The sequence below is a fragment of the Macrobrachium nipponense genome, chromosome 15, assembly GCF_015104395.2.
Source record: "Macrobrachium nipponense isolate FS-2020 chromosome 15, ASM1510439v2, whole genome shotgun sequence".
Classification (NCBI taxonomy): Eukaryota; Metazoa; Arthropoda; class Malacostraca; order Decapoda; family Palaemonidae; genus Macrobrachium; species Macrobrachium nipponense.
In genome coordinates, this window is record NC_087208.1 from 8,980,968 (window position 1) to 9,005,502 (window position 24,535).

At 46.3% G+C, this 24,535-nt stretch overlaps 1 protein-coding gene across 1 annotated transcript in view; it reads left to right on the plus strand.

The window, feature by feature from the left end:
- LOC135226994 (A-kinase anchor protein 10, mitochondrial-like) overlaps positions 1–24,535 on the plus strand; it is a 586,899-nt gene that overhangs the window by 295,992 nt on the left and 266,372 nt on the right. The window contains exon 5 of the mRNA XM_064266721.1: positions 18,251–18,387. Coding sequence (XP_064122791.1) covers positions 18,251–18,387 — 137 coding nt within the window. The remainder of the gene's footprint in view (positions 1–18,250; positions 18,388–24,535) is intronic.

The window sequence follows — 24,535 nt, forward strand, 5'->3', positions numbered from 1 at the left end:
AAGCAGTGTCTGTAGAAGGTAATACTTTATCTTTAATTCTTGAGTTGATTCGTAACTTGGAATCGAAAGTGATGGCTCTGGAGAGCAAAAGTGAAGTTATAAAGTGCAGTGAAAGTGCCCCTTGTGTAGTGGAGGGTGCGTCAGATCGGCCTCATTCCGCCTCTAGGCCTAGACCTCTGCTTGACTCCCAGGTTACGGGGAGAGAGCATGTCGAAAGCCGAAGGAGGGTTACGAGGAACCCCCACCGATCTGACGTGCCTTCGGCAGCTTCTGATGAACCTACCCAGACTGCCAAGGAGCGTGTGCGTGCACGTCTCCTCAAGGAGTGCTTTTCCTCTTCAGAAGCTTCCTCCCCGCGCAAGGGGTGGAGCTCTCATGCTGCATCACGTCCGCTGAAAAGGACGGCTCATGTTCGGGACGCTTCACGTCCAAGTTGTTCTCCAGAACTTTGCTCTTCGCCAGATAGTGCGTTCGCTGCTTTTCCTCTGCAGAAGAAGCGTAAGGGTAAGGCCCCACCGAATCCGTCGCGGCGCGTCATGTGCGTCCAACACGGCTACGCGTTTTGTGCGTTTCGATCAACTGTCATAGTTCAAACACGAGTGGCCCCACACGGCGCATGAGCGTGCGTGGCGTCAGGTGCGTTACCGGACTAGACGCACAAGGAACAAAACATTTTGTTTTTAGCCGCACGTGGACGTGCGTCTCCGAGCTTGGGTCCGCATGAAGGAAGAAATTGTGGTAGACCTACAACAACCTGCATTTGAACCACCTGCCCAACTTTGAGTTATAATCAAATGTGATGATTTGTGGTTAGGATAAAGGATTAAAGTATTTTTTTTATTATATTCTAATGAATACATTTATGTAAATATCTTTGTTTCAGAAGTTCCTGTATCAAAGTGTTCAGTTCACACACAATTCTACGTATCGTAATTTTTGTATTAAATAAAATAAAGTGCAAGTTTACAAATTTCGAAATCAGTAATCCTTCCCTCAGAGTTACTACAAGTTTCTTACGTTGATACGGATCTTCTGTAATTGGTATCAAATTTTGATATTCGAGATATAATGCCCTCGTGAATTAAGTCAAAGGTTTTCGGCGTTATCCGACAATAAAAAAAAAAAAAAAACTTGTCTGGACGCTATCGTAACTTATGAAAGAGTTTTGCATATTCTCCACTCTTTCCTCTTCTAAATTTATGTCATACGTCCAGATTTTCCTACTGTTCAACCCCTCTAATTTGGTTGACAGCACCGAGTCAGAGGAAAACCTCGCGCGCTCCCTTCATAACGGCAACTACTGCTGAAGTTTGAATTGTCCGTCTTATAACCGTCACTCGTGTGTCTGGTTGGGCCACACGCGCAGAAGACGGACACGCTTGTAGACGGATAGCCGTGTTGCACGCACGCGACGCGCCGCGACGGATTCGGTGGGGCCTTAGCCTAAGGATTCTTTGGATGTGGAGTCTTTACTAGATGACTCTTTCGAGCGCCGCAGTCGCTCTAAGGTGCGTGAAGTGGCGGTTCCTGGGAGTAGGAAGAAGGCGTCCCCTCGCCACTCTCCTGCTCACAGGATCAGCCCCTCCCCAGAAAAGGAGGCTTCACCTACAAGCAAGATTCTTCAGTCGCTGCAGCAGCAACTTCAAGATGTGATTTCTTCTAGAGAGACTCTCCCACGTCGCCGTAGGAAGGATGACAGTCTTCCTGTGAAGAGGTTTGAGTCTCCCTCTAGAGTTCGTTCTGCTCCCCAGCGGCTCTCTGGAGGAGGTGAGAAACTCGTTTCTCACTCGAGAAGCGGTTGTATCCGCTAGTACGAAACCTGTTGATAGGAAGCGCGTTTCTTTAGATGCCGAGCGCGCTTCAGTGAAAGTCAAGCGCGCTTCAGTGGACGCCGAGTGAGCTTCGGTGCAAGTTAAGCGCGCGCCATTGGACGCCAGGTGTGCACCTGTGGCTGTCGAGCGCGCTCCAGCCGGCGCCAGAAGTGTGGCATCGGACGCCAAGCGCGCACCTGTGGACGCCAGTTTCCCACCACCGCAAGCGCAGGTGGAAGCGGGAACTCTTCCTGTTCACCGCTCTTTCTCGTTTGAGATGGCTCGTGATTCTTCTTTACTTCCTCCGACTTCTCCAGTGTCTGAAGAGGAAGTTAGTGACGCTTTCGTCGAAGTGGACGAAGAACAGCAGTTGGCTCCCGTCTCGACGGACTACAAGGTTTTAACTCATCTTCTCCAATCAGTGTTTGCAGACACTTTTCAGCCTGAAGCTCCGCGAACTCCTCCCTCTCAGTTTTCGTCATCCAAAGCTTCTAAGATCTCGGGCTTTGTGAAAATGTAGAAGTCGCTTTCTACGAAGCAAGCTTTTCGCAAGGTCCACGATTGGATGGAAAGGAGGAAAGCTTCAGGCAAGACTTCTTTCGCTCTACTGCCTTCAAGACTTTGTGGCAAAGCTGGTATGTGGTACGAGACGGGAGAAAACGTCGGAGTTAAACTTCCAGCCTCGGCTCAAGGAGATTTTGGAAGTATTGTGGATGCCGCCAGAAGATCTTTTCTGTCGTCTTCGAAAGTCTCTTGGACGCATAGCGAGCTAGATTTTCACCTTAAAGGCCTCTTCAGGACTCTAGAGGTCTTTAATTTTCTTGACTGGTGCCTAGGAGTTTTGGATGCCAGGTCCAGAAGTCCTGATTCCATTAGTCTGGGGGAGCTGTCCAGTGTATTGTCTTGCATGGACAAGGCCATCAGAGATGGTTCTGAGGAGTTGGCTGCTCATTTCAGCACGGGACTGCTTAAGAAGAGAGCACTCTTTTGTAATTTTACCGCTAAATCGGTCTCGCCAGCGCAAAAGGCGGATCTGCTTTTCGCTCCTTTCTCAGACCATCTCTTCCCCCAGTCTATGGTTAAGGACATAGCCGCCAGTCTCCAAGAGAAAGCCACCCAAGACCTTCTGGCTCAGTCATCAAGGAAACCAACAGCTACATCATCTTCTGGGACCTCTGCTGTGAAGAAATCGAAGCCCTTTCGATCTGGATCTTCCTCGAAGCCAGCCCCTCGAGGAAGAGGCTTTTTCAGAGGCAAGACCCCCGCTCCTTCAAAGAGCAGGAAGTGAGATGGAAGTCCTTCAGCCACCGGTAGGAGCCAGACTTCTACATTTCGCGAGAGCCTGGGAAGAGAGAGGTGCCGACGCTTGGTCTCTGGACATCGTGAAAAAGGGGTACAGAATTCCATTCCTGAAGTTAACCCCGCTGTCTTCGACACCAAAGGATTTGTTCCTCCTTCATCAGGGAGAGACGGAAAGTGCTTCACGATCTACTAGATCAAATGATCGAGAAGCAGGCGGTGGAACAGGTCTTCGACCTGAGTTCTCCAGGTTTTTACAACCGTCTGTTCGTAGTGCCGAAGCAGTCAGGGGGGTGGCGCCCCGTTCTGGATGTCAGCAGCCTAAACTGCTTCGTTACCAAGCAGAAGTTCAAGATGGAGACACCTCAATCTGTGCTAGCAGGGGATTGGATGGTCTCACTAGACCTTCAGGACGCATACTTTTACATCCCCATCCATCCCCGATCAAAGAAATACCTGCGGTTTGTCCTGAAAGGGAAGATATTCCAGTTCAGGGCACTCTGCTTCGGTCTAAGCACAGCGCCGATGGTGTTCACCGTTCTTATGAAGAACGTTGCGAGGTGGCTCCATCTTGCAAAGATAAGGATCTCTCTCTACCTAGACGACTGGCTTATTCGAGCCAAATCGCAAGACCGGTGTCTGGAGGACCTTCACACGACTTTGTCGTTAGCGAGGTCCCTGGGACTTCTGGTGAACCTCGAAAAATCGCATCTGACTCCTTCTCAATCCTTAGTCTATCTGGGGATTCAGATGGACTCAGTGGCTTTTCGGGCTTTTCCGTCCCAGGGGCGACAACTTCAATGCCTATACAAAGTGTCAGCCTTTCTATGGAAAGAAACATCCTCGTGATGGGAATGGATGAGTCTGCTGGGGACCATTTCCTCACTGGAGAAGTTTCCTGTTTTCTCTGCGTCGTTTGGACGGGTTTGGGAAGCAACAACTAATGGAGGCGGGAGGAGGGAAGTGTCAGGCACCTGGAGAGGGGAACAGGTGTCCTGGCACAAATCTCAAAGAACTTTCAGCGATTTACCTTGCGCTAAGGTTCTTTCAAGAGGAAGTCTCCAACAAAGTGGTTCAGATCAACTCAGACAACACCACAGCCCTGGCATACCTCAGGAAACAGGGGGGAACTCACTCTCCTTCTCTGTTCGCCATCGCGAAGGATGTCCTGATATGGACGAAGTCGCAAGACGTCACGATCCTGACAAGATTCGTGTCAAGTGTGGAGAACGTGCGAGCCGACCTTCTCAGTCGGCAAGGACAGCTTCTGCCGACGGAATGGACCCTTCATCAGGAGGTATGCCAGTCATTATGGAAGCTGTGGGGACGTCCTCATGTGGACGTTTTCGCAACTTCCCGGACGAAGAGACTTCCGTTGTATTGCTCCCCAGTTCTGGACCCGGGAGCAGTGGCAGTAGACGCCCTACTTTGGAATTGGTCGGGACTAGACATTTACGCCTTTCCCCCATTCAAGATCCTCGGGGAAGTAATGAGGAAGTTCGCGGCATCAGAGGGAGCGAGGATGACCCTCATCGCCCACTTCTGGCCAGCAGGCCGATGGTTCACGGAGGTGATTCCTTCCTGGTAGACTTTCCGAGGACTCTGCCCCTAAGGAAAGATCTACTCAGACAGCCCCACTTCGAGAGGTACCACAAAAACCTCCCCGCTCTGAGTCTGACTGCGTTCAGACTATCAAGAAGTTGGCCAGAGCGAGGGGTTTTTCAAGACCTGTGGCTAGGGCGATTGCCACTGCAAGGAGGCCCTCCTCAATCGCAGTATACCAGTCGTAGTGGGCTGTCTTCAGAAGTTGGTGCAGAAAGAAGGGCATTTCCTCCACCTCAACCTCTGTGAGCCAGATAGCAGATATCCTTCTTCACCTCAGGAAATAAAAGCCGAAATTAGCTGTTTCCCACTATTAAAGGCTACAGAAGCGTGCTTTCTGTAGTCTTCAGACATAGAGGACTCGACTTAGCGAATGACAGAGACCTTCACGATCTCATTAGATCCTTTGAGACTACGAAAGCTCTCCAACCGAAAGTACCATCGAGGGAATTTGGACGTGGTACTTAAGTCCTCATGTCGCTATTAATTTGAACCGCTCCATTCAGCTTCGCTTAGGAATCTGACCAAGAAGACCATTTTCCTAACTGCTCTGGCGACGGCGAAGAGGGTTAGCAAAATCCAGGTTATAAGCAAGCACATTGGGTTCAAGGATCATAGTGCGGTTTGTTCCCTAAGCTACGTTCTTAGCAAGAACGAGAACCCTTCCAAACCCATGGCCGAGGACGTTTGAGATCAAAGGGTTGTCGGAGTATTGGGACCTGAACCTGAGAGAGTCCTGCGTCATGTCAGGCTTCAAATTATATTTGCAGAAAACCAGAGCATGCAGAGGCTCTTCTGAGAACTTGTGGTGCTCGGTGAAAAAACCGGATCTTCCGATGTCAAAGAACGCCAAAGAACGCACTGGCGTTCTTCTTAAGAAGTACAGTTAAGGAAGCTCGTGAAAAGTGTAGTGAAAGTGATATGAAGCTTCTAAAAGTGAAAGCCCACGAGTTGAGGGCTATAGCTACCTCGGTGGTTTTTCACAAGAATATGGCAATCAAAGACATTTTGGGCGCCACTTTTTGGCGAAGCAATTCGGTGTTTGCTTCACACTACCTGCGGGAGGTGAAAGCAACATACGAAAATTGCTACTCGCTCGGACCATACGTCGCTGCAGACACTCTTTTGGGGGCAGGAGGTAGCACTCATCCTATCCTTTAATGGTTAGGAGAGTTTTTAGCTTGTGTTTATGGTTGTGGGGTTGACCGCCTGGGGCGGATCTCCCTTCCATTAGCTTAGTCTAAGTGGGATACCTTTGGTAGGCTAGGCCAGGTGGTTTTTGTTTTTACTGTCGTTGCCCTCATTGTATGGTCAATGGTCTAGTCACATCGTGGTCTCGCCCCTGTTGACAGATCATCTGGAGTGCACCAGCTTTATAGGTCTCTACCTCGCTGGCAACTCTAGTAGCACAAGCAGACTTACGCGGCAGTAACCACGAAGCCAGCTATGCTAACAGGTAAGGAACCAAGATATCAATTATCTGCATATATATGTTTCCTAAAATCTTCTATTTGCTGTCTACTCCACCACCAAAGGTGGGATTCAGCTATATATAAATATATATCTGGGACATAAGTTTCATGAACAAAACTGATATTGTAATGATACAATTAAGTTTGTTCATAATTACTGGCAGAAATATATAATCAAGTACCCACCCACTTCCCCTAGGAGACAGTGGAAATAAAAATTATGAATAGAAAAATGGGAATGGTTCCTGATACCCGCCTCCCAGCGGCGGGAATGGGTACTAACCACCTGACTCCCACTGCGTGTGTCGTAAGTGTTTAAAATTCTGTCGGATTCGGAAAAATACAGCTATATATATATCTGCCAGGTAAGTATGAACAAACTTCATTGTATCATTACAATATCATTTTCCCAAAATCTGTTTTTCCCAAAATCTTTACTTTTGGACATAGAAAAGATAAAAGAGAGAGAATCCAAAATAGATTCTCGTGATAACATTATTTGTGCCCTTGTACAAATGTCTACTGTACCAAAGTTAGTATATAAGTGTTATCTCCTCCAAAAGCTATACATTTTTTCACGTCCAGTCCTAACTCGATGAGGCTCTCTCTGCAGAAGCTTGCTATTGTTTCCGAGGTCTCATTTGGAAGGGATTTTACCTGCAGTAACTATCAGCAAACTGTTTTTTGTGAAAAATGTTGCACACTCAATGGAAATATTTTCTCAACATTATGGTTACTTGCATCTGTAGCTACTATGCCTTAAAAAAGGGATTTTGACGCAAGGAAAAATCTATTTCTGGCCGATTGGTTCGTGTCGCCCAGCGAAATATCCCTTTAATCCATTATTTCTAAGGTAAATGCACTAACAAATACCAGAGAATAAATAAAATAAAGAAAAGGTCAGTATAACTGACTCGCTCACCCTCCAAGAGGGCGTCGGTATGAACACTAGGGCGATGAGACCACTACCACGAACCTCTTACCATAGAAATCTCCTACGACAAACCCCCACAAGAGGGGAGACCGACCACAGAGTGGGCAGCAACTACTACTACATCCCATCGCTACCGACTGCTGCGCCTCTGGTGGCCATCCTGATGTTAGCAGACAATCTTGAGCGCAGGGATGTTAGGGTGGGTGATTTCGCTGGGCGGCACGAACCAATCGCCCAGAAATAGATTTTTTCCTTACGTCAAATCCCTTTTCCAGGCTCAGTTCGTGTCGCTGCGCGAAAATCGTGCCAGATAATTAGCACAAGATTGTAAATGAAAATAAATAAGGTCTCAATAAAACTTAAAATAAAATAAAAGTATTATAATTGCCAAAAAAAATATACATATACACAATTATTTATACAAGTTAGAAAAATATACTTAAAATTAGCTTAAAAGTTAACATATATATGTACAGGGCTTACATGGAATATATGTTGAACTTAACATCTGGTTGTATACTTTGATTAAGATTTTACAGGTTTTTTTTTTTGTTTTTTTTGTAAATCAAAGCAATTATAATAATAAAATGATTTCTGAACAAACCTTAGACTAATAATTAGTAAAGAAATTTAATTTATATGTCTTAAATAATCAAAACACCCGTAACCATTGTAAATGGAGATGTGTCACCCTAGCAATAAAAATAAGGGGCGGACCACATCATAGAGATCATTATATACAAACAATTGTGGGTGACCCTAGCAAAAAATAAGGGACACCCACTGTACCACACAAGAGCAGCTAAGACTCAAGGTAAGTGACGTAGAAGAACATGGTAGGTATAGACAAACTGTTGAATGAGATAGGTAGAAAGGAGAGATCTGGATCTCAACTTAAGATTAAGCAGAGTCGGGGAAACTATGTTACCCGCCGCAACTGCTGAAAATTTCAGAGCTTCCAAGGACTTTAAGTAATGACGCTTAAATACTGTCGGCGATTTCCATCCAGTATACTTTTTCAAATCATCAAAATTCATGTGTTGGAAATAGTTAATTGAGGTGGCAACTGCCATGACATCATGAGCTTTAGGGAAGGAATAACAGGGTTGGCTTGCTTAATAAAGTACAGGATCTGTTGCCTGATACCTTTTAATAGATAAAGTACCACCTTTTTCTCTCCTAAAGAGAGGACCCGAAGAGGATAGAGGATGTCCTGGACAGAAAGGCTCGTAAGGTCCGATACTGGACAAAGAGAAACATCTTGCGGAAGGGGGTATAACCTCCACGGTTCCCACCTCAACAAGGATCCTCAATTCTTTGCTCTAAAAAGCTACGTTCCGGAGAAAGTAGAACTTCCCCTGAGGAAGAAATTCATATGATTCGGATTCTCTGGATAATAACGCCGACAGTTCTGAAATTCTAGCTCCTGAAGCCAAGCTTAATAAAAAATGAGAGTTTTTCTTAAGAGCATTATAAATGAAACATGTCATATGGTCTGTTTCGAAGCCAGCTTTAGAACATCATTCAAGACCACGACACTGACATAGGCCTTACTGAAGGTCTAAGTCTAGCACAAGCCTTGGGAATAGACGAGAGTAAGAATCTGTCAAGTCTATGTTGAAACCGAGTTGAAAAATCTTCTTCAAGGCTGACTTGTTTGTCGTAATAGTGCTAGCTGCTAAGCCTTTTTCAAATAAAGATCTGAAAAAGGATATAGCTGAATTGATTGTCTGATTGTAATTATTCTGATTCTCTCAGGAAGATTGCCAACTTTTTGACTGCAGCATCATACTGTCTCAAAGTTGAATCCCTTTTATCAGATTCCAAGAAAAGAATATTTCGTGGATCAATATCTGCATCTTTTTTTAGCCGCAAACTTCATGAAGTCCATAAAGTTAGGGTTTTGAGAATTCCTGAGGAAGCGAACACAGTCTTGCGTTTGTACTGACTGGGAGAGCCTGGGATTGGGAATCCGAAGAGGACGAAGACCCAGTTCCAGAATCAGGAGGGTACCAATTGCTCTTCGGCCAGTCTGGGGCTACTAGAGCTACTTGACCCTTGAACGTCCTGAGTTTGTTCAGTACCTTCAGGAGAAGATTCATGGAGGCAAGACATAAATCTTCTCCCAGTGTTCCAATCTATGGACAGGGTGTCCGTGGCATAGGCCAGAGGGTCCAGGTTGTGGGGGCCACGTAACATGGAAGTTTGTGGTTCGCTTGAGATGCGAATAGATCTACTTGCAGACCTGGAACCCTCCGGAGAATCCATTGGAACGAACTGTTGTCCAGTGACCATTCCGACTCCAGAGGAACTGAGCGGGATAGAGCATCTGCTATGACGTTTCTCACTCCAGCTATATGGGTGGAGGAGAGCTGCCAACTGAACTTGTCTGCTAGGGAGAAGATGGCTACCATAACATGATTCAGATGTCGTGACTTGGAGCCTCCCCTGTTTACGCAATGGACTACCACTGCGCTGTCCAGACTAGCTTTATGTGGGATTCTTGGCGGACGTAACCTCTTCAGAGTCAGAACACTGCTATCGCTTCTAATACGTTGATTGTGAAGCTGGCTGGAACTTGGGGTGACCAGGTTCCTTGAACCTTCTTGAATTGAGAATATCCTCCCCAGCCGCTTAATGAAGCGTCTGTGTGGATAAGGTAATCCCCGGAGGAGGAAACTGAAGGGGTAACTGATATTGACAGGTTCTTCACTTTTTGCCCAAGGGCGCAGACGATTCCAGTATGAATCTGCTGGGGGACTGATGATCAACTTGGTAACCCTGGATCTGATCAAGGCACCCCATGTTTGCTCGTGAGCGCCAGATTTATGTTAGGTCTTTATCACAAGTTTGGCCTTTCTATCAAGATGTTTGTCACTGAAGGCAAATTGGAGGGTCGAAAACCCAGGATTCTTTCCTGGCTTCTCCATTGAACGCATAATTTATGGTGCTTTATATTAGGAAAATTTGCTTTACTGTCTTCACTATTTCCTTTCTCTTGGCTGATGGAATCGACAGAGTATGGGAGGATAGATTCCATTGAATGCCCGCCACACTGAAAGTTGGACTCCGGATTGAGTCTTGATTTTGTTCTGTTTTATCTTGAACCCCAGATACTCTAGAACTGATTACTTTTCAGTGTGCTTTGTGACATTCCTCGACTGTTTGGAGCCCAAATCAACCAATCGTCGAGACGCTACTAACCATTATCCCCTGAGACCTCAGTTTTGTTGGACGACTACTTCCGCCAACTTCGTGAACACCCTGGTGCCACGTTTCAGACTGAAGGGAACTACCTTGAAGGAGAATGCTTGATCTCCTATCTTGAAGCCCAGATAAGGGCGAAAGTGTCTTGCAATAGGGATATGATAGTATGCGTCTGTAAGATCGATAGAGGTGGTGACGGCCCCACGGGGAAGTCAGGTCCGCACCTGCGAGATAGTCAGCATTTTGAACTTGTCGCAGCGAATGGCCAAGTTTAAGCGGGACAAGTCCTAAGATTACCCTTCTTTTTTGTGAGCCTTTCTTTGGCACGCTGAATAAGCGACCTTGAAACTTTAATCTGTTGATTCTCGCTATTGCTCCTTTCTGAAGGAGGTCCTCCGCATACTCCGTCATTTTTTTCTTTCGATGGAAGTTGAAGGAATGGTCTGGATGGAGGAGGATCCGCAATCCAACTCCAACCAGGCCTTTTGACACAATGCTCTGTGCCCAATTGCTGAATCCCCACCGATGCCGGAAGAGAAACAGCTCCCTCCTACCTTCGAGCTCTCACTGCTGCTGGGTTGAGTGACCTCCGCGGCCTCCACGGAAGTGTTTTCCCCTGTTGAGAGACCTTCCTGATCCTCTCTGACAAAAGGATCCCCTAGCTCTTCCTCCCCTGCCAAAGCGGTCATATTGCTGAAAGGCCTGGCCTTTCGGAAACACTTGGTTAAAGGCTGGGGAGACAGCGTAGAGGTGAAGGCTGAGGCTGGGGGGAAATCACATAAATAGGCTGTGACTGAGCCTTAGAAGTAGAGGGTTGGGCTGATTGTACCAAAGGTACAGCCGAAACAGCCTGGGTAAAGCGTTGCTGTTTCTTTTGGTAAGGCTGGTAACGCTTAAGTTTCTTCTGAGACTTACCTTTTGCAGCTTGGTCTTGGCGTCTCTTCGCTGTTGAGACCCCAACAACGATCTTTAAGGCTCTGGTTGAGCCTTGTTGCTTCAGCTTGGACCTCCTTGACCATCGACTCAGGGAAGAGGTCTGCCCCCAGATGTTGGATGAAAGCAACTTATTTGGCTCATGACGAATAGTTGCTTCTTGGAGGACATGCTTCCGGCAGTTAGTCCTGGCTGTAGAAACTCAAACATGTCAGACTGGACGGTCTGCGTCAGGGACTTGGTGAGGAGCTTGAAAGAGCGGCTCAGAAGCATAAGAAATAGCCTCTACTTTCCTGTCATTGCCATGGTAAGTTTAATGGACCTGGCGAGCCTAGTCTTGGCCTCAAATTCAGCTTGAATGAGGCTGTCAGGAAGCCTAGGCAGCTTCTCGCCAAACTGATCCATAGCACAGTCTGGTTTGAGCTTGCCAGCCGAAAAGGTGTTGGGCAATTCTTCCCACAATTCTCCAAGTGAAGGGAGCAAAGGAGATGTGGGGTCTGCTTCCCTTAATTGAGGTAACAATTCCCCCTTCTGGGCAGCTGGAATGGTGACCGTTGCTATCTTGGTAAGAAAGGGAAGAGGAGTTCCCTCCTCCATCGTAAAAATGGTGAAGGGACTCTTGAAGGCTTGTATTCTCGTGTTAGAACAATCCATCTCCTCTAAACACCTGAGCCATTCTCTTTGAGCCTGGTCCACGTGAATAGAGGACTGGTCTCCTTAGGTACCGGTTATCATCTCTAGTCATGGCTGCGTCAGTAAGTCTGGCGTAGCCAATGAACGGCGGTTGGAGGCCCTCCGGGTAGAACTCGAAGTCCTCAATCCTTCGAGTACCACATTCCGGAATAGAAATAAGGCCGTCCTGGAAAGGGGCGTATGACGCCACTCTCCAGGGGTTGTTCATAGAGAACGGAGGCAGAGAGTCATGAGGTGGAAGCTGAAGCAGTCCAGTGCTGAAAGCTGGGGGAGTAGCTAGAGGGGCCTGATTAAGTCCGGCGATGATATTGTCCCGAGACGTAATCCTATAGGACAACCGAGAGAACATCTGCTCCATGCTGCTCCTCAGAGAGCCGACCAAGTCTCCCATGTGTTGCAACAATCCAGCATTGGGATCCAAAGCCGGAGCTTCTGCGGAGGTAGAGGGATAACTTGGAACAGGTACCAAGGCGAGAGGAGAGACTGCCGGCTCAGCCGGAGTACGGGGCTTCTCCTTGGAAGACCTGCTCTTCGAGGACTTTGAGCTTGAAGCAGAAGCTCTAGACTTCTCTGCTCCGGGGTTTGCAGCCTGAGACTTACGAGATGTTGACGCCGACGAAGTCTTTTTGGACGACGACGACGTCTTTTTGAGGGTTTTCAGTACCCTCTGGCCCTTGATCTTAGGTTTCACCGAAGCGTCGGGTGAAGCATAAAGGAGCTCAGCTCCTGTAAAGCCTTGGAAGGAAGCTGGAAAATTAGCAGGAGAAGGAGACCCAGTGGCGCCCAAGGGAAGCCCTTGGGCGTCCAACGTACCTACCTCGACCAACAGGTCGTCAACACCTACCATCGGTTCTACATTCAAATCCAGTGTCGCGACTTCCGATGAGATATCGTGGCCTGGTTCCTTTATCGAAGTGGCAATCTGCTGTTGGATCGCCGTCATAGTCGGGGTTGCCTCTGCCGGGTCGACGTAACCAGTCGACTTGCCGCCGGGGAACAGCAGGACAGCCATCCTCTTCTCTAGGATGTAGGGCTGTCCCTTGGCGGCGTTCTTCCTGAATCCGCCGACCCAAGCCCTCAGGGTTGCCAGAGTGGTATCTCTAAAACTTAACTAAGACTAGGCTTACCCTAAAAGTCATCGGGGATGTAATACCCAATATAAAAAGAGCTTAAGCTTAAAATAAAAAATTAAAATTAAACTTAAGATCTAAAACATTTATTGGAATTTCTGTACGGAGTTGGAAATACTTACCCCGTCTAAGAACTGACTCACGAGATCGTAACATATGGTGCAGATTTCGTGTAACCAGACCTGCAGATTCCCATGCGGAGTCGCGCACGGAGCGTGGGACCTGCAGACTTCGTGTCCACAGGGGTCCTGGAGCATGGCGTTGCATCCCGGATGCTCACAGTTGGTGGTCTGTAAGTGAAAAGATACATGAGTACCCTAAAAGACATCACTTACAGGCTAATAGAACTCCGATGCATGCCGGAGAGCGAAAAAATTTTGGGCATAACCCCTCCCTTACCGCCCTGAATTAGGCTATAACCCCGGAATGATCCCGGCCTGTGACAACGTAGGTAAGGGAGGAACCCGGCTTAAGCTAGCTTAAATTAAACTTATGATAGCTTAAAATAAACTTAAAATACACTTAAGCATAAATAGCACTAAGTACCGGAATAGTTCTGGTTCGCGGAGGTGTTCGTCTCCCGGTATATCGACGAGACGGGATGGTTAGTTAAAAGACCAACTGTACGCCTGAGGTCCGCCCGCAAGCGGGGAACCAGCTCCCTTCCTCGTGATTGACGGAGTTCCGGTAAGATAAAAAAGCACCAATAATCCGGGAAGGAGAGAGAGGGCGAAACAGACTCGAGCAAACAACGGGGCAACGGAGTAACAAAGGAGGGGGAAGGCCAATCCCCCTACCCAGTCACAACAAAGCACCGGTTGGAAGCAGAGAGAACGGTCAAGTCCAGTCCTGGTCTGTCCCAGCCATCCCCTACTCCCTCCGCGTAGGGAGAGAGGGGAGACAGGCCCGGGTGGAGCGCCCACGAGGACGGACCTCCCTCCCCCCGGCTCTATGGGAGAGCGGGAGGAGGGTAGGGTGACTGGACCAGCGCCTGGCTGCTTCGCGATCACATGGTGACCACGAAGCGGTAACTCGATAAAACACACAAAAAACATAGCCTAGGTTAATGCAACCGAACTAATCAGCGAGATGCTATCGTAGATGCAACAAAACTGATGAGAGGAAGAAATAAAACTGATGGGGACCATGATATACAGAACCTAGGCTACGCTAACGTGCCAGACGCCGTAGGCTAACCTAAAATACACAAAATCACTAAAAATTAAAATGAAAGTAGGAAAATAAAACAGTAGGAGAAAAAATCCATTAGTGTACGACTAACCCGAGAGAAAGTCTACCACTCAAAGCTAGCCGGGGCCGATACTAAGAGCTGTGGCTAGGGTCTGGATAGAAACAAATGCCTACGCAAGGTAAAGAAGACATGCATGCATGACATAAACCAAGTAGGCTGGACCCCTAACATAATATAGATAACTAGTAATAGAGCGTAAAGTAAAATGGAAAGGTTCTAGGTATGGAAGACCAAGAACGAACCCGCCACGAGGCAGAACAATGCCGCCATGCTTCCGGCCGCGAGCCAGTATTTATACCTAAAAAACGGCAAATACTGACTCAAAGCTGGAAAAAACTAAAAAGGAACCTTACGGATTACTTAACTTAGCTGATGCGATGGCTGAACGCTCCATAACTAGATAAAATCCTCGTAAGGGGCACGAAAAACACAGAGACAAAAAAGTATGTGTGGTAAAGTGTGCGCTAACAGAAAGGATGGCCACCAGAGGCGCAGCAGTCGGTAGCGTGGGATGGAGTAGTAGTAGTTGCTGCCCACTCTGTGGGTCGGCTCCCCTCTTGTGGGGGTTTTGTCGTAGGAGATTTCTATTGGTAAGAGGTTCGTGGTAGTGGTCTCACTCGCCCTAGTGTTCATACCGACGCCCTCTTGGAGGGTGAGCGAGTCAGTTATACTGACCTTTTCTTTATTTTATTTATTCTCTGGTATTTGTTAGTGCATTTACCTTAGAAATAATGGATTAAAGGGATATTTCGCGCAGCGACACGAACTGAGCCCAGAAAGAAGAGTTGTTTATATCTTTAACAATCTTGGCAATAGTATGTGGAGCCACAATGTTTTGAATTATTGTAGCACATTTTGTCTTAGTACCTGAAAATTTGCATGCAATTTTAGAATCGGGAAATACTGTTGGTAGTGTAGTACATTCGTACAGTCATTTGAACTGAATGATTGATGATGACAAACAGTATGAAAGGCGATGGCTAATTCTGCAGCTGTTATTTTTTTTCATTGTATTTTTCTTGATCAAGAAGTTTGTTATTTTAAAATCTCTTTTGAAGTGGAGGAAATATATCATTTGTGCTTTGTTGAATCTGTGTATCTTGATATCATTCTTCCTGCCATCTTCAGTAGTGAAAGTGCAATTAAATAAACCACATCTTGCTTCAAAACAGATCCTGCCCTGTTTGATAAATGTCCATTTGCTGGAATATTCATCACCAAATTTACATGTATGTTTTGTCATCTTAGGATGGATGGATTAGTTTTTAAGTTGAAAAAAGTAGCATGTGGCAGATAGTAACAAGTGACAGGCAGAGCTGGATTAAGCTGGTGGGAGGCCTGGGGCCCACTTTCCAACTCCTATTGCATACACTACAAACTATAGTCTAATTAATCTAGTAGCCAAAATACAGTACTAATACTAATATATTAGTAGGACAGTTTTATTTAGGAAATACTACAATGGGACTATTCTTCTAATGTTATTAATATGCATAAACACGAAATAAAATAAGTATAAGCTCTTACCGTATTTTTTACACATATGCAGTTACAATTATTTATATAAAAATAATAATGTAAGTAACATAATTATACTAGCTCATTCTTTCTTATGGAGTTATATCTATAGCTAGGATTACTTTCTCGACACTTCTTGATTTTTTTATTGCAAATTCACTGATGATTTCGTTGAAGTCCAGTTCAGGCAATATATCTGACTCGCTCTCATTTTATAGAAATTTTATGTTATCTGGTATATATAGGTTTTTCAAGATTTCCAGGATTTTAACTTTTTTTTTTCCAAGCTTTCAAGACCATGGTTAATTTTTTAAGAGCTTGAAAAATTTTTCAAGCGCTGGCAGCACTGGAGGGGAGGAAGAGGAGGAGGGTTTATTCGATCACAACTTTAGCTTAAATCTCACTTCCTGCTTTATTGGCTTGGCAATTGTTTAGTTATGATTAATGACTGAGAAGGGGAAAGATGTTTAACGTAATTACTATGTGTTACAAGTTAAAATATATAATGTCTTCTTACTCTTGGAAACTTTTAACATTATAGCCGGAGGCTAATTCTTCGAACATTTCATCTGAACACTAGGGAACCGTAAGAGTGACTAGCGCAACCCGTTATTATAATTAGGTCAATTTAGATATACTTATAGATGCTTTTATCTCACGTGAGACACATAGATTAATGAGTTAGGTTGTATTCTAACTATCACACGTCTTAGAAACTTGATTTGGCTGTAATACAAAGAATACTTAGGTATTACAATTTGAAACACAACTTACAACCACAGTGACACAAACATTCATAACATTCGTATGTACGAGCATGATGTTATTGTCAAACTTAAGAATAAAATTTTCAATTTGGCTAGTATGTATTAGTAATTTAAGCGCCCGATTGCAATACTAACCTTATTAAATTAAAATGTATTGTTTTTATTGGTGGGTGGCCCGGGGCCCAGGCCCCTGGCCCCCCCCTTAATCTGGCCCTGGTGACAGGATGATTCATTGCTGATGGAGAGACACATCTTTGGGGCTTGAGACCAAAACGGTAACTGTCGCTGTCCACAGCCAACCATAAATTGAACAAGTTGCAAACACTGTCGGCAGCTTTGTGTACTGCTGTAACACTAGTCTCATCATTTGGTTATTTTAATTATATTTTCATGAAGAGAATCTGAGAAAAGAGAGTATAAATTATAATTACTTACAAAGATCCAACTAAGTACTGTTATAAGATAGTCAAAGTATATTTTTATTATGATGAACTAAAATCGGGATAATATAAGGGTGTCCCAGATGGATCAATGCGGGACAGGAGACAAAATTATCAAATTTGGGATATGTCCAGGAAAAATAGGACTTTTGGCAAGTGTATTACTGTATTTAAAATTATGACAAAATTTTCATTGAAATATCTCTCTCTCTCTCTCTCTCTCTCTCTCTCTCTCTCTCTCTCTCTCTCTCTCTCTCTCTCTCTCTCTCTCTCTCTCTTATGAGATGCTAAAACTTTTTACATTAGCCAGACTTAAAAATCTTTTTCAAAAATGAATAACAGAGGAGAGAGAGAGAGAGAGGAGAGAGAGAGAGAGAGAGAGAGAGAGAGAGAGAGAAATGCAAGCAAACGCAATGTACATGCATGGACGTATACTCGTACTGATTTAAAATGGAACAAATAGCTACCAATTTGTACTGCATTTTGGCTATCACAATAAAATGCATTAAGATTTCATTCAAATCTGTGTGTGTGTATGCAGGAGTTTTTAAAGATTTATTACAGCAATATTGTTACATATTTTGTTATATATATGATAGAAGAATAGTATCTGGACCTAGCAGGCACCCTCTTAGTTACTCAGTAACTCGTATGTAGTGTATTCTTTCCTTCCAAAAAATCAGTAGTTCACAACTCCTTTCACATAGAATGGAATTAATTCACAAAGAATGAACAAACATTGTAGAGTTATTGACTGAATGCAGTGACAGAAAAAGCAAATGTCAGAAAGATTGTGCAGACTGTATAAGTTGAATGGAGCTGTTATGAAACCATCAGATGTAGCACTACTCTTGAGGTACACATTGTTTCTTTTGTGGTAGCTGTTAATGATAATTTGGTTCATTTTTGCTTAGAATATTGGAGGGTCAAGATAAGTGCCTGAATATTGTGAAATTTGGTAGAATAACATGAATGGCCATCTCTTTTAGTGTTCATGCTTAGTATATTCATGAGGGGTCAAATACTTGTGATCAGAGACATTATTTTGAAGTACACTATTGATAGTTAGGCTTCATGAAGAACAGTTTAGAAATAAGCTTAGTTTTTGCTGTGAATGGTGTGCATATGAAGATGACAGATGAAGCAGTTGTCTAGTATTAAATTTTGAATAAAGGTGTATTTTATCTTTCAGTATGTGGAACAAGAAGGTGGAAGAAATATGCTCCAGTTCTGGATTGCAGCTTCCAATTTTCGCCAGCAATTAATGGATGAATCAACATCATATGATGCTCTACAGACTCAGTCTGATGCTATGGTGCTTTATGATAAGTAAGTCCATTGGTACATTTTTTCACATTAACCCTGTGTTGTCATTAATACTTGAAAGAAGTGCTGTTCAGTTTTTGAGATTGATTCTTAGTGGTGTAGCTACCTTGCTTTTGATTATGGTCTGTTAAGGACCCATTATTGCATGTTTTTGTACAGCATCTTTGGAATTTTCTGAATGACCTTGTGATTGTAGTTAGTGTATTGTTTCATTTCTGGGCTCAGCCCGTGTCACTTCGTGAAATATCCTTTTAGTTCATATTTCTAAGGTAAATATTGCTAACATTACCAGAGAACAACTAAAATGGGATGTCAGAGTATTCTGACTCTCTCACCCTATATAAAGAGGGTGTCGGTATGGTTTCTGGGGCGAGTGAAACCACTACCACGGGCCTCTTGTCATTTAGATCCCTCCTTCACAAAATCCTCCTGCTAGAGAGAGCTGATACCCAGCCCACACCAGTAACTACTACTACCAGCGCTCCCACGCCAACACGAGTGCCTCTAGCGGCCATCCTTTTCGTTAACAGCATCCCGCACACACGTTTTTTCTCGCTGTGCTTTTGTGCTTCCGTTTCTGGATTTATCTTTCACCATGGAGCTCCAAGCCATCGCCGCAGCTAAGTTAAGTATTGCCTAAGTGTTTCACGTATTTTTAGCCAGCTAGGGCCCGTTTTACCGCTTTTATTTAGGTTCTATGACGGTGCCCTCTGCGACATGGCTACAGGCTCGCCCCAACCGGCTCGCCTCGTTTGTTTCATTATTCAAGCTTCTTCGGTCTCCCATACCGTTGTAGCTTTGACTGTGCAGTATTTAGGATTATATTTTCGTGTTGTGCAAGATGTGCTCTTCTTTTTATTATGGGAATCTAGCTCGATTGAGTTTATGCCTTGTTACCTTAGCTCAGCGTTCACGCATGCATGTACCTTTGTCTAGGTCTGTTAGGCATTTTAGGACATGTGTCCGTCTCTTTTTAGTCCTACTACCCTGGCCGTCGCCCTCCGTTCTTACGTATCGGCAGAGGCCAGCTCCCGAGTAGTTAGGTGCCCTCCCTCCCAGGTCGGTTAGCCTAGCTTCTCTAGGACATTACTTTCTCTATTACTAATGGTTCCTTTGCTTTCTGCTATGATAACTATGCTTATTTTGTGTTGCATGCTTGAGACGGTTAGAGGTAGGCTAGGCTATCTCAGTTCGCCTGGTCTATCCGACCGCGTGGCCCTACCACGTTCACAGTGAACCAGGCGATCGCCATGAGCCACCGGCTCAGTCCCCCCCTCCCTGCTTCCCCCCCCCCTACGGGGGGGGGGGGGTCGGGTGGGGGCAATATTCGCTCGCTCATGTTGCCACGGCAACCATCCGGGCTCTCTCCCCTCTTCCTCTCTACCTGGACAGGATACGGGAGTCAGTGGGGGGAGGGAACATATGAGACTGTCTCTTCCTACCGTTCTCACCCTGGGTTCCACAGGGGTGTCTCCAGTACGCTCGGGCTCGGCTGGCCACCTCGCTCGTCCGTGCTCAGACCCCCTCGGGTCCCTTACCGCTCTCTCCTACCCTGGTCACCCCTTTACCCACCGCATCAGCGGCAGGCTCCGCTGGCTCCGCCAGCTCCTTTAGGGGGTGACGGAGAGTAGCTCCGTTGCATGCATCTCTATACAGTATTGATTCTTGTTATCATTTATATATATACATGTTTTATGTTTTGTATTCCGCTAGCCGGCGGAGTGCCCGCTCACCAACCGGGTTCTCCCCCTGCCTGTGAGTTTTTTCTTACGGCGGAGCTGTGCTTCCACTAATTTTATTATGATTATTACTGGTTTAGCCTACTCATGTTTCTCCCCGCCGTCCTTGTACTCCTCACTCCGGCGTATAGGCTGGTTACTAGTTTGGTGAAACTCCTTACTCCGGTGTGCCGAAAATTTCTAACTAATATACCAGCCCTATTGGACACTCACCACTACAAGAGAACAAGAGAAGGCTAACACCTATATTTTACACTCCGGCATCTGGTGGAGTGTCATATCTCTTAACGGGCTTTGTCCTGTTAGTCAGTGTTGATACTCATGTATCTGTTCACTTACAGGCTACCCATTGCCAGGAATCCGGCTGTATCGCTGTGTTACAGGACCCCTGTGGCCACGAGGTCTGCCGAACCCACGCCATCTGCGCCATCCGCTATGGGGACATAGCGGTCTGGCACCATGAAGCCTGCTCTATCTGCTATGATCTCGTGGAGCAGTTTACCTCCGGTGTAAGTATATACCGGAGTTCATTTACTATCTAAAATTTTTGACTATGCAAATGCAGTCCTATAAGAGAAACAAAATTATATATTTGCTTATATTGTTAATTATAGAATTTTAGGTACAATCTAGGGCTTACAATAACCCTCTCTTTTAGGCTACCACTGTCAAGGACATTGCATCGGCCACCCTGAAGGCCTGGGTCGGCAGATTTGGCAAGAACGTGACCAAGGGGCAGCCATACATCCTGGACAAGAATATGGCTGTCCGTATCTTCCCGGGAGGCAAGTCCACCTGTTATGTCGACCCGGCAGCGGCGGCCCCGTACATTGCCACCATTCAGCATCAGGTGGCCCAGGCACTGGCGGGCCAGGGCAACTCCGAGATAGCAGACGGCGTGGCGACGCTGGATCTAGACCTTGAACCACTGGCAGTAGGTGATACAGGTAGTATGTTGGATGAGGCAGGTTTGTTGGGGACTCAAGGGCGCTTCCCTTGGGTCCGTCTGGATCTACTTCCCCTGTACCTTCTACTCCTTCTTTCCAAGGTTTCTCAGAGAGCGAACTTTCGGTGAGACCGAAGTCCGCTCAGGCTATCCCTAAGGTGAAAGGGAAGCGTGAGTTAAAGACCCTGGAGAAGACAGTGTCCAAAAAGACTACGTCTTCTTCCTCTCATAAGTCTCCGGCTCACCATCCCGGAGCAGAGAAGTCGAAGTCCTCCTTTTCGCACTCCAAAGGATCCAGAGTTAAGTCCTCTAAGGACAAGGCTCAGCCATCTGCGGATCCTGAGCCTTCGACCTCTACAGGGACACGCCCCAAGACTCCTGCCGTGATCAAGGATCCAAGCCCCTTCGACACGGAAGCGTTTACTGCTAACATCATGCAGCAAATGGGGAACTTTGTCGGGAACTTAGTTCAAGACAAGTTCGAACAGATGTTGTCACACATCTCTTCGTTCAAGGAGTCGGGCCAGTCGATCCGAAACATTTCGGAAAGACTGACCAACCAGGAGAATCTAATGGCAGGTCTCTGGGAGAACCCTGCAGCAGTTCTCCCACAGCCCGGTATGGCGGGGCAAACCATGCCGGACTACGATACCCTTCCTCCCTATATGGCGAATAACCCATGGAGGGTTTCGTCGTATGCCCCTTTTAAAGACGGTATGCTGACGTTGGGGGACTGTGGTACTCGAAGGATTGAAGACTTCGAGTTTCACCCTGCCGACCTACAGCCACCTTTCATTGGTTATGCCCGTCTTACAGAGGTGGCGATGAGAAGGGAGGATAGAATTCCCAAGGAGACGGTCATCTTCAGCCGGGATCAGACCCAAAGGGAGTGGCTGAGGAGCTTGGAAGATTGGGACTGCACCAATACCAAGCTGCAAGCCTTCAAGAGCCCCTTTACTATCTTTGTGGCAGACAAGGAAACCCCTATTCCATTCACCACAAAGTTAGCGGAGTTGACTCTTCAGGCTGCCATGAAAGATGAGCTATGCCTCAACTCCGAGAAACGGAGCCCACACCCTTCTCTTTCCAGGCACTGAAGATCTTTGGGCAGATCTCCCAGCCACGTTCACAGTAGGGAAACTCAAGCCAGATTGTGCAATAACACAATTTAGCGAGAGGCTTCCCAGGCTCCCAGACAATCTTATTCAGGCTGAATTTGATGCTAGGACCAGGCTAGGGAGGACCTTAAATGCCCTAGTAATGACAGAGGTTGCGGCAGTAACCTACGGCACGGAACCTCTTTTCAAATTGTTGGCTAAGGCACAGACACACACCGTGCAGTGTGATCTGTACGACTTCACAATCGCAAGACGCAATTGCAGAAAACACGTGCTGCAAGAGGCGACCATTCGCCACGAACCCAATAAGTTGCTCGCGGCTTCCATATGGGGTGCTGACCTCTTTCCTGAAGCGTTAGTCAATGAGGTTCAGCACGAGGCGACAAGGCTGAATCAGAGCTTTAAGGTCCATTGGGGACTTTCAAGTAAGAGGAAGCCTGAACCTACTTCCTCTACTACAAAAAAGTTGAAAAAGCCTAGGAAATTCCAACCTTTCCAGGCTACCCAACAGCAGCAGGTGGTACAGGCAGTACCGGTCTCCCAGGTGGCACAACCCTCCACCTCGAAGAGTCAGTCTCAGCAATTCCTCCTACCGACTCCCCAGAACCAGCCTTCTACCTCTTTTGCAGTGTCACCGGCCTTCAACTCAGTCTTTGAAGGCCAAGCGTTCCAACCCTTTAATAGGTTTGGAAGAGGCAATAGGGCTAGGGGTGCATTTCGCCAGAGGGGCGGTGGAAGAACACCTAGCATAGGCAAACACTTCCGGGGAGGACGCGGGTCACGGCCTGCCCCAAGTCAGTGAGGATCCTCAGGTAGGAGGGAGACTGTTCCTCTATCGCCACAGATGGGGATTCAGCAATTGGGCACAGAGCATTGTGTCCAAAGGACTGGGATGGAGCTGGATCAAGGGCCCTCCTCCATCCAAGACCTTCCTTCAACGGCCAACATTGGAATTGACGGAGTATGCTCAAGAACTCCTTCAGAAAAGGAGTATTGTCAAAAGTCAAGCATTTAAAGTTTCAAGGTCGATTGTTCAGCGTGCCAAAGAAAGGCTCAACCAAACAAAGAATAATCTGAGACTTGTCCCGTCTAAACTTATTCATTCGTTGCGACAAGTTCAAAATGCTGACTATCTTGCAGGTGCGGACCTTACTTCCCCGTGGGGCCATCACCACCTCTATCGATCTTACAGACGCATACTATCATGTCCCAGTAGCCAGACACTTCCACCCGTACCTAGGCTTCAGACTAGGGAACCAGGCATTCTCCTTCAAAGTAATGCCCTTCGGGTTGAATGTGGCCCCCAGGGTATTCACAAAGATGGCGGAGTTAGTAGTTCAACAATTAAGATCTCAGGGGATAATGGTAGTAGCGTATATGGACGATTGACTTATTTGGGCAACAACCGTCGAAGAATGCCACAAAGCTACGGTCAAAGTAATACAGTTTCTGGAACATCTGGGGTTCCAAATAAACAAGACCAAGTCCAGGCTAACGCCGGACTCCCGCTTTCAATGGCTCGGCATTCAATGGGACTTAAGCTCCCATACTCTGTCAGTTCCACTGACCAAAAGGAAAGAAATAGCCAAAGCAACAAGACAATTCCTCAAATGCAAGCAAGCATCAAGGAGAAACCAGGAAAGAATCCTATGTTCTCTCCAGTTCGCCTCAGTGACAGACGTTCTACTGAAGGCAAAGTTGAAAGACATAAACCGGGTCTGGCACTCGAGCGCAAACAACAAGTCTCGGGACATGTTGTCAGCCATCCCGCCGATTCTCCGCAAGCGACTCCACCCCTGGGCGGAGGCCAAGAATCTATCCAAGTCAATTCCTCTTCAATTCCCCCCTCTGGCGTTGGTTACCCACATGGACGCTTCTCTAAGCGGTTGGGGAGGATACTCTCAGTTCAAAAAAGTACAAGGGACTTGGTCTCCTCAGTTCCGCCAACTTCACATCAATGTATTAGAAGCTATGGCAGTGTTCCTCACATTGAAGAGGCTTCTACCAGCCAAGAAATCTCACATCAAACTGGTATTGGACAGTGCAGTAGTAGTACACTGCATCAACAGAGGAGGATTCAAATCAAGTCATGTGAACCATATCATGATAGCCGTATTCTCACTAGCAGCCAAGTACAAATGGCACCTATCCTCCACTCACCTGGCGGGAGTAAGGAACATGATAGTAGACGCCCTGTCTCGTTCAGTTCCTCTAGAATCGGAGTGGTCTCTGGACAGGCGTTCATTCCATTGGATATGCCAAAAGGTCCCAGGCCTCCAGGTGGATCTTTTCGCATCACAATCGAACCACAAGCTCCCGTGCTATGTGGCTCCCAACCTGGACCCTCT